The following is a 13,068-nucleotide window of genomic DNA, read 5'->3' as shown; positions in this document are numbered from 1 at the left end:
AGACAAAAGTGACGCCCATATTTTTTTAGCGCCAAATAAGACGCCCACATTATTTGGCGCCTAAATGCTTTTTGGCGCCAAAAATGACGCCACATCCGGAACGCCGACATTTTTGGCGCAAAAGGACGTCAAAAAAATGAAGCAAATTCCGGCGACACGTATGACGCCGGAAACAGAAAAGATTTTTTGCGCCAAAAAAGTCCGCGCCAAGAATGACGCAATAAAATGAAGCATTTTCAGCCCCCGCGAGCCTAACAGCCCACAGGGAAAAAAAAGAGTCAAATTTTTTAAGGTAAGAAAAAATGATTGATTCAAATGCATTATCCCAAATATGAAACTGACTGTCTGAAAATAAGGAATGTTGAACATCCTGAGTCAAGGCAAATAAATGTTTGAATACATATATTTAGAACTTTATAAATAAAGTGCCCAACCATAGCTTAGAGTGTCACAGAAAATAAGATTTACTTACCCCAGGACACTCATCTACATGTTTGTAGAAAGCCAAACCAGTACTGAAACGAAAATCAGCAGAGGTAATGGTATATAAATAAGAGTATATCGTCGATCTGAAAAGGGAGGTAAGAGATGAATCTCTACGACCGATAACAGAGAACCTATGAAATAGACCCCGTAGAAGGAGATCACTGCATTCAAATAGGCAATACTCTCCTCACATCCCTCTGACATTCACTGCACGCTGAGAGGAAAACCGGGCTCCAACTTGCTGCGGAGCGCATATCAACGTAGAATCTAGCACAAACTTACTTCACCACCTCCATAGGAGGCAAAGTTTGTAAAACTGAATTGTGGGTGTGGTGAGGGGTGTATTTATAGGCATTTTGAGGTTTGGGAAACTTTGCCCCTCCTGGTAGGAATGTATATCCCATACGTCACTAGCTCATGGACTCTTGCTAATTACATGAAAGAAAGGAGATATGATGCAATTCTATATAGGCAGTAGAGTGCGCATGCGTAAAACGCCATAATCGGCTGTTAATGATATGCTAAAGAAGGAGCTAGGTTAGTGCTTTTCGAAATGTACTGCCCATAGTGGAGGACTGGATTAGGTGACATCAGGATGAATTAATAAAAGATGTCTTTATGCCGTTATTCAGCTTAATTTTACAATGAATATAGGTTAGTTATTTAATAATTATATGTATGTGTTGAAATGTGGTTTCCGTTTTGAGTAAAAAATGCAAAAAAGTTAGTAATCCTTTAACATTCAGGCGAATAATCTGCCTAATAGCATCACAGATAAAAGAATTAGCAACCCTCAAGGCTGTAAATCTTTCCCGAGTAACATCGGGGGGTCCCTCCACCCTGATCAAATCCTATAAAAAGTCACACCAGAGGTTAGGTTGAAACATCTTTCTTAACAGAGTCTCCATCTTTTATCCATGGGCTCTTTAAACGAAGAGCTATCCTCAAGCGAGATAGTAGTACATTTAGCAAGGGTGAGGATAGCGCCATCCCCTTTTACGGACGGAATCCGACAACTCCATTGAGGGTCCAGGACCGGGAACAATTTCTTAAAGGGAGAAGAGGGGAAAAAGGAATCCAATCCTGTCCCATTCATTCTTAATAATGTTCGCCATCTAACAGGAGCAGGGAAGGATAAGTTACCACCCTGTCCTCAAATTCTATCCAATTTAGGAATCGAAGGTTCGTCAGGTAATTTGGCCTCTGGAACCTCTGAATTCGCCAAAAACTTCCTTTAGAAGAAAGCGCCAATTTCTAAAACTAAAGTCTGGTTCCTCTGCAGCTGGAGGTTTAGAGGCAGCAGACTCCGACCAAGAATGTTCATACTCTGAAGGCTCAGAACATCCTCGGATAACCCTATCAGTGAAATCCAATAAAATTATCTGATGTACTCTATGAAGGATTGCAATATGTAACCTGTCGCTTGAGCTTAGCAGGGCGAAGTAAAGCATTAAAGGCCGCAGACACCGCCATCTGAACTGCGCAGTAACGTCTAGTGAACAAAGATGGAGGCACAGCAATGCAACAGGAAACTGCATGTGTAGAGTGATAAGAATGTAGGGTACGCACCTCACTGGATGACAACTCCTCAGAGATGGACGGCTCAGTGGTATCAAACATATTTGATATAATTACATTATCAAGGCATATGGAACATAATTGAGAGGGCGGATCTAAGGCCTCCTCACAATATAAACAGGAATTACTCTTTAGGAATAGAGGGAGTACCCTCTAAAGTAACAGAATCCGCCATTGCTAGTGCAATAACCGGAGAACTATAGAAATAAAACAATCTTATTTTATTAAAAAAACAGCACCTTTATACCCCAATGTCTGGGGCTCTTACCACCTCCTATGACCCAGACAGTACAGAGATTTATGACTTCTCTCTGATAGACACCCGGTCAGGAAAAGAGGAAATGAATCACATGGTGCACAATGCAGGACAGTCCCTGCCATGAGAAATAGCTGGCCAAGCTTGTAAGCTGCACAGCTTTTAAAGTGAGAGTGAAACCTGTATATTCCATAACAGCCTATGAAGCCCATAACATCTCACACATAAAAGCAGTATAAAAATCAAACATAAGATTATTCCCCACTGTTCAATAATCCCCTTCAGGAGATATTAACCTTTGATTCTATACAGATAAAAGGAGTCACATTGTGACCCGGTCTTCTTGCGTTATCATACATGTATAAAAAAATGAAGCAATCTTACCAGAATCTATGCCGTGGAACAGGAACACGGTCCTTCAAGTTTGAAAGATAGTAGCGTTGCTTCTGACATGGACTTGAGTGAAGAAAGCAGGCAGTGAAACTCGTCAACGCTGATTGCTTATGGAGCTGTTAATATGAGTCGGGATGGTTTCGCAGAAAGACTCTCCCTGCATCTCCAGACTAACTTTCATCCATGCTCTCACTGAGAGGCTGACAGGATTACTTAAAACTCTAGTCCCATCTCGAAGAGTACTACTCCAAAAACATAATTTATGTAAGAACTTACCTGATAAATTCATTTCTTTCATATTAACAAGAGTCCATGAGCTAGTGACGTATGGGATATACATTCCTACCAGGAGGGGCAAAGTTTCCCAAACCTTAAAATGCCTATAAATACACCCCTCACCACACCCACAAATCAGTTTAACAAATAGCCAAGAAGTGGGGTGATAAGAAAAAAAGTGCGAAGCATATAAAATAAGGAATTGGAATAATTGTGCTTTATACAAAAAAATCATAACCACCACAAAAAAGGGTGGGCCTCATGGACTCTTGTTAATATGAAAGAAATGAATTTATCAGGTAAGTTCTTACATAAATTATGTTTTCTTTCATGTAATTAACAAGAGTCCATGAGCTAGTGACGTATGGGATAATGACTACCCAAGATGTGGATCTTTCCACACAAGAGTCACTAGAGAGGGAGGGATAAAATAAAGACAGCCAATTCCTGCTGAAAATAATCCACACCCAAAATAAAGTTTAACGAAAAACATAAGCAGAAGATTCAAACTGAAATCGCTGCCTGAAGAACTTTTCTACCAAAAACTGCTTCAGAAGAAGAAAATACATCAAAATGGTAGAATTTAGTAAAAGTATGCAAAGAGGACCAAGTTGCTGCTTTGCAGATCTGGTCAACCGAAGCTTCATTCCTAAACGCCCAGGAAGTAGATACTGACCTAGTAGAATGAGCTGTAATTCTCTGAGGCGGAATTTTACCCGACTCAACATAGGCAAGATGAATTAAAGATTTCAACCAAGATGCCAAAGAAATGGCAGAAGCTTTCTGGCCTTTTCTAGAACCGGAAAAGATAACAAATAGACTAGAAGTCTTACGGAAAGATTTCGTAGCTTCAACATAATATTTCAAAGCTCTAACAACATCCAAAGAATGCAACGATTTCTCCTTAGAATTCTTAGGATTAGGACATAATGAAGGAACCACAATTTCTCTACTAATGTTGTTGGAATTCACAACCTTAGGTAAAAATTCAAAAGAAGTTCGAAACACCGCCTTATCCTGATGAAAAATCAGAAAAGGAGACTCACAAGAAAGAGCAGATAATTCAGAAACTCTTCTAGCAGAAGAGATGGCCAAAAGGAACAAAACTTTCCAAGAAAGTAATTTAATGTCCAATGAATGCATAGGTTCAAACGGAGGAGCTTGAAGAGCTCCCAGAACCAAATTCAAACTCCAAGGAGGAGAAATTGACTTAATGACAGGTTTTATACGAACCAAAGCTTGTACAAAACAATGAATATCAGGAAGAATAGCAATCTTTCTGTGAAAAAGAACAGAAAGAGCGGAGATTTGTCCTTTCAAAGAACTTGCGGACAAACCCTTATCTAAACCATCCTGAAGAAACTGTAAAATTCTCGGTATTCTAAAAGAATGCCAAGAAAAATGATGAGAAAGACACCAAGAAATATAAGTCTTCCAGACTCTATAATATATCTCTCGAGATACAGATTTACGAGCCTGTAACATAGTATTAATCACGGAGTCAGAGAAACCTCTTTGACCAAGAATCAAGCGTTCAATCTCCATACCTTTAAATTTAAGGATTTCAGATCCGGATGGAAAAAAGGACCTTGCGACAGAAGGTCTGGTCTTAACGGAAGAGTCCATGGTTGGCAAGATGTCATCCGGACAAGATCCGCATACCAAAACCTGTGAGGCCATGCCGGAGCTATTAGCAGAACAAACGAGCATTCACTCAGAATCTTGGAGATTACTCTTGGAAGAAGAACTAGAGGCGGAAAGATATAGGCAGGATGATACTTCCAAGGAAGTGATAATGCATCCACTGCCTCCGCCTGAGGATCCCGGGATCTGGACAGATACCTGGGAAGTTTCTTGTTTAGATGAGAGGCCATCAGATCTATCTCTGGGAGCCCCCACATTTGAACAATCTGAAGAAATACCTCTGGGTGAAGAGACCATTCGCCCGGATGCAACGTTTGGCGACTGAGATAATCCGCTTCCCAATTGTCTACACCTGGGATATGAACCGCAGAGATTAGACAGGAGCTGGATTCCGCCCAAACCAAAATTCGAGATACTTCTTTCATAGCCAGAGGACTGTGAGTCCCTCCTTGATGATTGATGTATGCCACAGTTGTGACATTGTCTGTCTGAAAACAAATGAACGATTCTCTCTTCAGAAGAGGCCAAAACTGAAGAGCTCTGAAAATTGCACGGAGTTCCAAAATATTGATCGGTAATCTCACCTCCTGAGATTCCCAAACTCCTTGTGCCGTCAGAGATCCCCACACAGCTCCCCAACCTGTGAGACTTGCATCTGTTGAAATTACAGTCCAGGTCGGAAGAACAAAAGAAGCCCCCTGAATTAAACGATGGTGATCTGTCCACCACGTTAGAGAGTGTCGAACAATCGGTTTTAAAGATATTAATTGATATATCTTCGTGTAATCCCTGCACCATTGGTTCAGCATACAGAGCTGAAGAGGTCGCATGTGAAAACGAGCAAAGGGGATCGCGTCCGATGCAGCAGTCATAAGACCTAGAATTTCCATGCATAAGGCTACCGAAGGGAATGATTGAGACTGAAGGTTTCGACAAGCTGTAATCAATTTTAGACGTCTCTTGTCTGTTAAAGACAGAGTCATGGACACTGAATCTATCTGGAAACCCAGAAAGGTTACCCTTGTTTGAGGAATCAAAGAACTTTTTGGTAAATTGATCCTCCAACCATGATCTTGAAGAAACAACACAAGTCGATTCGTATGAGACTCTGCTAAATGTAAAGACTGAGCAAGTACCAAGATATCGTCCAAATAAGGAAATACCACAATACCCTGTTCTCTGATTACAGACAGAAGGGCACCGAGAATTTTTGTGAAAATTCTTGGAGCTGTAGCAAGGCCAAACGGTAGAGCCACAAATTGGTAATGCTTGTCTAGAAAAGAGAATCTCAGGAACTGATAATGATCTGGATGAATCGGAATATGCAGATATGCATCCTGTAAATCTATTGTGGACATATAATTCCCTTGCTGAACAAAAGGCAATATAGTCCTTACAGTTACCATCTTGAACGTTGGTATCCTTACATAACGATTCAATAATTTTAGATCCAGAACTGGTCTGAAGGAATTCTCCTTCTTTGGTACAATGAAGAGATTTGAATAAAACCCCATCCCCTGTTCCGGAACTGGAACTGGCATAATTACTCCAGCCAACTCTAGATCTGAAACACAATTCAGAAATGCTTGAGCTTTCACTGGATTTACTGGGACACGGGAAAGAAAAAATCTCTTTGCAGGAGGTCTCATCTTGAAACCAATTCTGTACCCTTCTGAAACAATGTTCTGAATCCAAAGATTGTGAACAGAATTGATCCAAATTTCTTTGAAAAAACGTAACCTGCCCCCTACCAGCTGAACTGGAATGAGGGCCGTACCTTCATGTGAACTTAGAAGCAGGCTTTGCCTTTCTAGCAGGCTTGGATTTGTTCCAGACTGGAGATGGTTTCCAAACTGAAACTGCTCCTGAGGACGAAGGATCAGGCTTTTGTTCTTTGTTGAAACGAAAGGAACGAAAACGATTGTTAGCCCTGTTTTTACCTTTAGATTTTTTATCCTGTGGTAAAAAAGTTCCTTTCCCACCAGTAACAGTTGAAATAATAGAATCCAACTGAGAACCAAATAATTTGTTTCCCTGGAAAGAAATGGAAAGTAGAGTTGATTTAGAAGCCATATCAGCATTCCAAGTCTTAAGCCATAAAGCTCTTCTGGCTAAGATAGCCAGAGACATAAACCTAACATCAACTCTAATAATATCAAAAATGGCATCACAGATAAAATTATTAGCATGCTGGAGAAGAATAATAATATCATGAGAATCACGATTTGTTACTTGTTGCGCTAGAGTTTCCAACCAAAAAGTTGAAGCTGCAGCAACATCAGCCAATGATATAGCAGGTCTAAGAAGATTACCTGAACACAGATAAGCTTTTCTTAGAAAAGATTCAATTTTTCTATCTAAAGGATCCTTAAACGAGGTACCATCTGACGTAGGAATGGTAGTACGTTTAGCAAGGGTAGAAATAGCCCCATCAACTTTAGGGATTTTGTCCCAAAATTCTAACCTGTCAGGCGGAACAGGATATAAATGCTTAAAACGTTTAGAAGGAGTAAATGAATTACCCAATTTATCCCATTCTTTGGAAATTACTGCAGAAATAGCATTAGGAACAGGAAAAACTTCTGGAATAACCGCATGAGCTTTAAAAACCTTATCCAAACGTATAGAATTAGTATCAAGAGGACTAGAATCCTCTATTTCTAAAGCAATTAGTACTTCTTTAAGTAAAGAGCGAATAAATTCCATCTTAAATAAATATGAAGATTTATCAGCATCAATCTCTGAGATAGAATCCTCTGAACCAGAAGAGTCCAAAGAATCAGAATGATGGTGTTCATTTAAAAATTCATCTGTAGAGAGAGAAGATTTAAAAGACTTTTTACGTTTACTAGAAGGAGAAATAACAGACAAAGCCTTCTTTATGGATTCAGAAACAAAATCTCTTATGTTATCAGGAACATTCTGCACCTTAGATGTTGAGGGAACTGCAACAGGCAATGGTACATTACTAAAGGAAATATTATCTGCTTTAACAAGTTTGTCATGACAATTATTACAAACAACAGCTGGAGGAATAGCTACCAAAAGTTTACAGCAGATACACTTAGCTTTGGTAGATCCAGCAGGCAGTGATTTTCCTGTAGTATCTTCTGGCTCAGATGCAACGTGAGACATCTTGCAATATGTAAGAGAAAAAACAACATATAAAGCAAAAGAGATCAAATTCCTTATAAGACAGTTTCAGGAATGGGAAAGAATGCCAAATATCAAGCTTCTAGCAACCAGAAGCAAATGAAAAATGAGACTGAAATAATGTGGAGACAAAAGCGACGCCCATATTTTTTAGCGCCAAATAAGACGCCCACATTATTTGGCGCCTAAATGCTTTTGGCGCCAAAAATGACGCCACATCCGGAACGCCGACATTTTTGGCGCAAAATAACGTCAAAAAATGACGCAACTTCCGGCGACACGTATGACGCCGGAAACGGAAAAGAATTTTTGCGCCAAAAAAGTCCGCGCCAAGAATGACGCAATAAAATGAAGCATTTTCAGCCCCCGCGAGCCTAACAGCCCACAGGGAAAAAAGTCAAATTTTTGAGGTAAGAAAAATATGATAATTCAATGCATAATCCCAAATATGAAACTGACTGTCTGAAAATAAGGAAAGTTGAACATTCTGAGTCAAGGCAAATAAATGTTTGAATACATATATTTAGAACTTTATAAATAAAGTGCCCAACCATAGCTTAGAGTGTCACAGAAAATAAGACTTACTTACCCCAGGACACTCATCTACATGTTTGTAGAAAGCCAAACCAGTACTGAAACGAGAATCAGTAGAGGTAATGGTAAATATAAGAGTATATCGTCGATCTGAAAAGGGAGGTAAGAGATGAATCTCTACGACCGATAACAGAGAACCTTATGAAATAGACCCCGTAGAAGGAGATCACTGCATTCAATAGGCAATACTCTCTTCACATCCCTCTGACATTCACTGCACGCTGAGAGGAAAACCGGGCTCCAACTTGCTGCGGAGCGCATATCAACGTAGAATCTAGCACAAACTTACTTCACCACCTCCCTTGGAGGCAAAGTTTGTAAAACTGATTTGTGGGTGTGGTGAGGGGTGTATTTATAGGCATTTTAAGGTTTGGGAAACTTTGCCCCTCCTGGTAGGAATGTATATCCCATACGTCACTAGCTCATGGACTCTTGTTAATTACATGAAAGAAATCTTTTAACACTTCTCTGCCAACCTCCTATGACGAAAGGCAAAGAATGACTGGGGTTATGAGGAAGTGGGGGAGGTATTTAAGCCTTTGGCTGGGGTGTCTTTGCCTCCTCCTGGTGGCCAGGTTCAATATTTCTCACAAGTAAGGAATGCAGCTGTGGACTCTTCACATATTAAGAAGGAAAAAAATGGTATGGAAATAGCAAAGTGTTACTTGTATTTATTGCCCTATAACTTGCAAAAAAAAGCAAAGAACATGTAAATATTGGCTATTTCTAAACTCAGGACAAAATTTAGTAACTATTTTGTATGGTTGTTTTTTTGGTGGTTGTGTAACAGATTTTGGGGGTCAAATCTAAAAAAAAAAAAAAAAAAAAAAAAAAAAATTTTTTTTGCATCATATTTTATAAAAAAAAAATTTAAGTAAGTTATAGGATATGATGAAAATAGTGGTATCTTTAGAAAGACCATTTAATGGCGAGAAAAATGGTATATAATATGTGTGGGTAGAGTAAATGAGTAAGAACAATTACAGCTAAACACAAGCACCACAGAAATTTAAAAATAGCCCTGGTCCCAAACAGTCAGAAAATTGGAAGTGTTGTGGACCTTAAAGGGTTAATATTACTGGGAATATAGAGATATATATTTAGCTATTATATAAAGACTAAAAAATGAATATATGTCTACAGGGAGTGCAGAATTATTAGGCAAATGAGTATTTTGACCACATCATCCTCTTTATGCATGTTGTCTTACTCCAAGCTGTATAGGCTCGAAAGCCTACTACCAATTAAGCATATTAGGTGATGTGCATCTCTGTAATGAGAAGGGGTGTGGTCTAATGACATCAACACCCTATATCAGGTGTGCATAATTATTAGGCAACTTCCTTTCCTTTGGCAAAATGGGTCAAAAGGAGGACTTGACAGGCTCCGAAAAGTAAAAAATAGTGAGATATCTTGCAGAGGGATGCAGCACTCTTAAAATTGCAAAGCTTCTGAAGCGTGATCATCGAACAATCAAGCGTTTCATTCAAAATAGTCAACAGGGTCGCAAGAAGCGCGTGGAAAAACCAAGGCGCAAAATAACTGCCCATGAATGGAGAAAAGTCAAGCGTGCAGCTGCCAAGATGCCACTTGCCACCAGTTTGGCCATATTTCAGAGCTGCAACATCACTGGAGTGCCCAAAAGCACAAGGTGTGCAATACTCAGAGACATGGCCAAGGTAAGAAAGGCTGAAAGACTACCACCACTGAACAAGACACACAAGCTGAAACGTCAAGACTGGGCCAAGAAATATCTCAAGACTGATTTTTCTAAGGTTTTATGGACTGATGAAATGAGAGTGAGTCTTGATGGGCCAGATGGATGGGCCCGTGGCTGGATTGGTTAAGGGCAGAGAGCTCCAGTCCAACTCAGACGCCAGCAAGATGGAGGTGGAGTACTGGTTTGGGCTGGTATCATCAAAGATGAGCTTGTGGGGCCTTTTCGGGTTGAGGATGGAGTCAAGCTCAACTCCCAGTCCTACTGCCAGTTTCTGGAAGACAACTTCTTCAAGCAGTGGTACAGGAAGAAGTCTGCATCCTTCAAGAAAAACATGATTTTCATGCAGGACAATGCTCCATCACACGCGTCCAAGTACTCCACAGCGTGGCTGGCAAGAAAGGGTATAAAAGAAGAAAATCTAAAGACATGGCCTCCTTGTTCACCTGATCTGAACCCCATTGAGAACCTGTGGTCCATCATCAAATGTGAGATTTACAAGGAGGGAAAACAGTACACCTCTCTGAACAGTGTCTGGGAGGCTGTGGTTGCTTCTGCACGCAACGTTGATGGTGAACAGATCAAAACACTGACAGAATCCATGGATGGCAGGCTTTTGAGTGTCCTTGCAAAGAAAGGTGGCTATATTGGTCACTGATTTGTTTTTGTTTTGTTTTTGAATGTCAGAAATGTATATTTGTGAATGTTGAGATGTTATATTGGTTTCACTGGTAAAAATAAATAATTGAAATGGGTATATATTTGTTTTTTGTTAAGTTGCCTAATAATTATGCACAGTAATAGTCACCTGCACACACAGATATCCCCCTAAAATAGCTATAACTAAAAACAAACTAAAAACTACTTCCAAAACTATTCAGCTTTGATATTAATGAGTTTTTTGGGTTCATTGAGAACATGGTTGTTCAATAATAAAATTAATCCTCAAAAATACAACTTGCCTAATAATTCTGCACTCCCTGTATTTAAATATTTTTTTTAAATGTATTTTCTTACCGGATAACTAAGCTTAATCAGTGCTAAACCACATTGAAGGAAAAAGGGCAGGCTACCCATTTTACCCTCTTTCCTTAACTGCACATGTGCAAACAGAGTTCATGCTATAGCTGTGAATTAGTAAGCAAGGATTCTTTTGTTCTGGGGACAGGTAAATCAGTGGGGGAAAAGCCCAAATTCAATAGTATGCTCAATTGACAAAATAAAGCTTATAATTTGTATGTAATGTAGGGACATTACATACAAATGATAAGCTTTATTTTGTCAATTGAGCATACTATTTAATTTGGGCTTAAAGGGTTAAGTTATATGTCTATTTAGTAATTAAGACAAATATTGATACTTACTAATGGTTCCAACTCCTTGGTGTCTATCAGATTAAACTCTGTAACAAAGTAGTAAAAGTGCTTGTAGCAGGTGTTGACATGAGCCTCAGCTCCCATGTGGATGATCCTATCAAAGTGGTGAATGTAGACATGAACAAATACACGGAATAGTCTAGATAGGATTTTCTTCACAACCTGTAAGAAGTTCTTTGGAAAGGGAGTACCTGTTGTGAAACAAAGGGAAATTAAAAAGGGTTATGAGAGTGGAGGATTAAATAAATATATATTGCATTATACATTGGAAATAACAAAATGTGTGTACAAATAGATGTGTGTATTTTTTATGAAAGTTTCTCAAACAAAATGCAAAAGTTAAAGAAAACTACTAAAATATTAGCAAATGAGACCATCTAGAGGAGTATAAAATTAGGAAATATGTTATAATTAAGATATAATATACAATTTAAAAAATAAATGTCAAAACATTTATGCAGCTTAAAATTTAGAATTAAAAGTAGAAACAAAGAACAAGGCAAACTAGAGTTGGCATAAACAGTTTTCATGCTATAATCCATCCCATCTGTAAATAATGATGCCTAATTAAATAATAAGCAGGTACATTACAAAAGTCAGTACACCCACAAAACAACAAATGTTTAAGCAAGCATTACATTTTCAGCCATATATTTTACAGTAAAGATAGAAGATTTTTAAAATTCAAGGGTAAAATGTAGTCTAAAGGTTTTCTGGTCAGGGAGTAAAGTCAAGAAGAATATAAAACTTGTCTCTATGAAATTTCTAAATATAAAATATATATCCATCCTTATTATACTAAGATTTATTTCTATAAATAGATCAACGTAATCAGTTTTCAATTTGTACAAACATTTTAATATTTTCTGAAATATTGTATATCCTTTATCTAGGAAATATTTTCAAATGTTCAATATCATTTCTCTAAAATAGAACTTTAATTTTCCTGCTTAGATTTATAATTAACTGATAAAATAAAAAGTGAACTCACCAACATTTGTAGGGAATATTCCCTCATTGTTTATTTGAACTTCTATCCAGTCCATCAACAAATTCATGTACTTTGGAGCAGAAAGAGCAGTAGGTTTTCGATATCGGTTATCATCCTGCCATCTATACTCATATTTCTGACCCCCAGACATAACTGGACAGGTCTGCTCAGTGCAGCTGTCACTGATGGTACCATAAATCAGGTTGATACGGTTGAAGAAATCTACCACGTGGACTGCTACCCAATCATTTTGATCTTCTCCGTGTGGCAGCTGGACAGCCAATTTCAAATCTAGCCCTGCATTGAGGGAAGCCTGGGCCTTCTTGTGCAACTCGAAGCGTTGCGTCCCTGGTTCAAATTTCCTTTTGGGGCGGAATGTTCTATCTTTGTTGAATACTTGTTTGAGGGGGTTAGACATGGTAACTGCTTTATAGTTTTATCCCCCTCTCATTTATTATTCCAAATCTCCAAATAAATGTAATGCTTTGATTTTGTAATACACAATTTACAGAGAACTCTTCGCTGGATAAAACCTGTAAGATAAAAGTACCATTTAAATTTCATGATTAACTTATTTTTTCTAAGTCAAATTTAAAAAAAGATC

The 13,068-nt window shown here is 38.6% G+C and overlaps 1 protein-coding gene across 1 annotated transcript in view; it reads right to left on the bottom strand.

Annotated features, from left to right (window-relative positions):
• The window catches only part of MOB3A (MOB kinase activator 3A), a 51,161-nt gene that overhangs the window by 23,101 nt on the left and 14,992 nt on the right, over positions 1 to 13,068 (bottom strand). Inside the window, exons 2-3 of the mRNA XM_053703079.1 lie at positions 12,465 to 12,997; positions 11,462 to 11,664 (exon numbers count right to left, since the gene is read on the bottom strand). Coding sequence (XP_053559054.1) covers positions 11,462 to 11,664; positions 12,465 to 12,882 — 621 coding nt within the window. The 5' untranslated portion in view covers positions 12,883 to 12,997. The remainder of the gene's footprint in view (positions 1 to 11,461; positions 11,665 to 12,464; positions 12,998 to 13,068) is intronic.

Source organism: Bombina bombina, chromosome 2 (assembly GCF_027579735.1).
Source record: "Bombina bombina isolate aBomBom1 chromosome 2, aBomBom1.pri, whole genome shotgun sequence".
In the NCBI taxonomy this organism is placed as follows: domain Eukaryota; kingdom Metazoa; phylum Chordata; class Amphibia; order Anura; family Bombinatoridae; genus Bombina; species Bombina bombina.
This window is presented reverse-complemented; position numbering and strand designations above follow the sequence as displayed.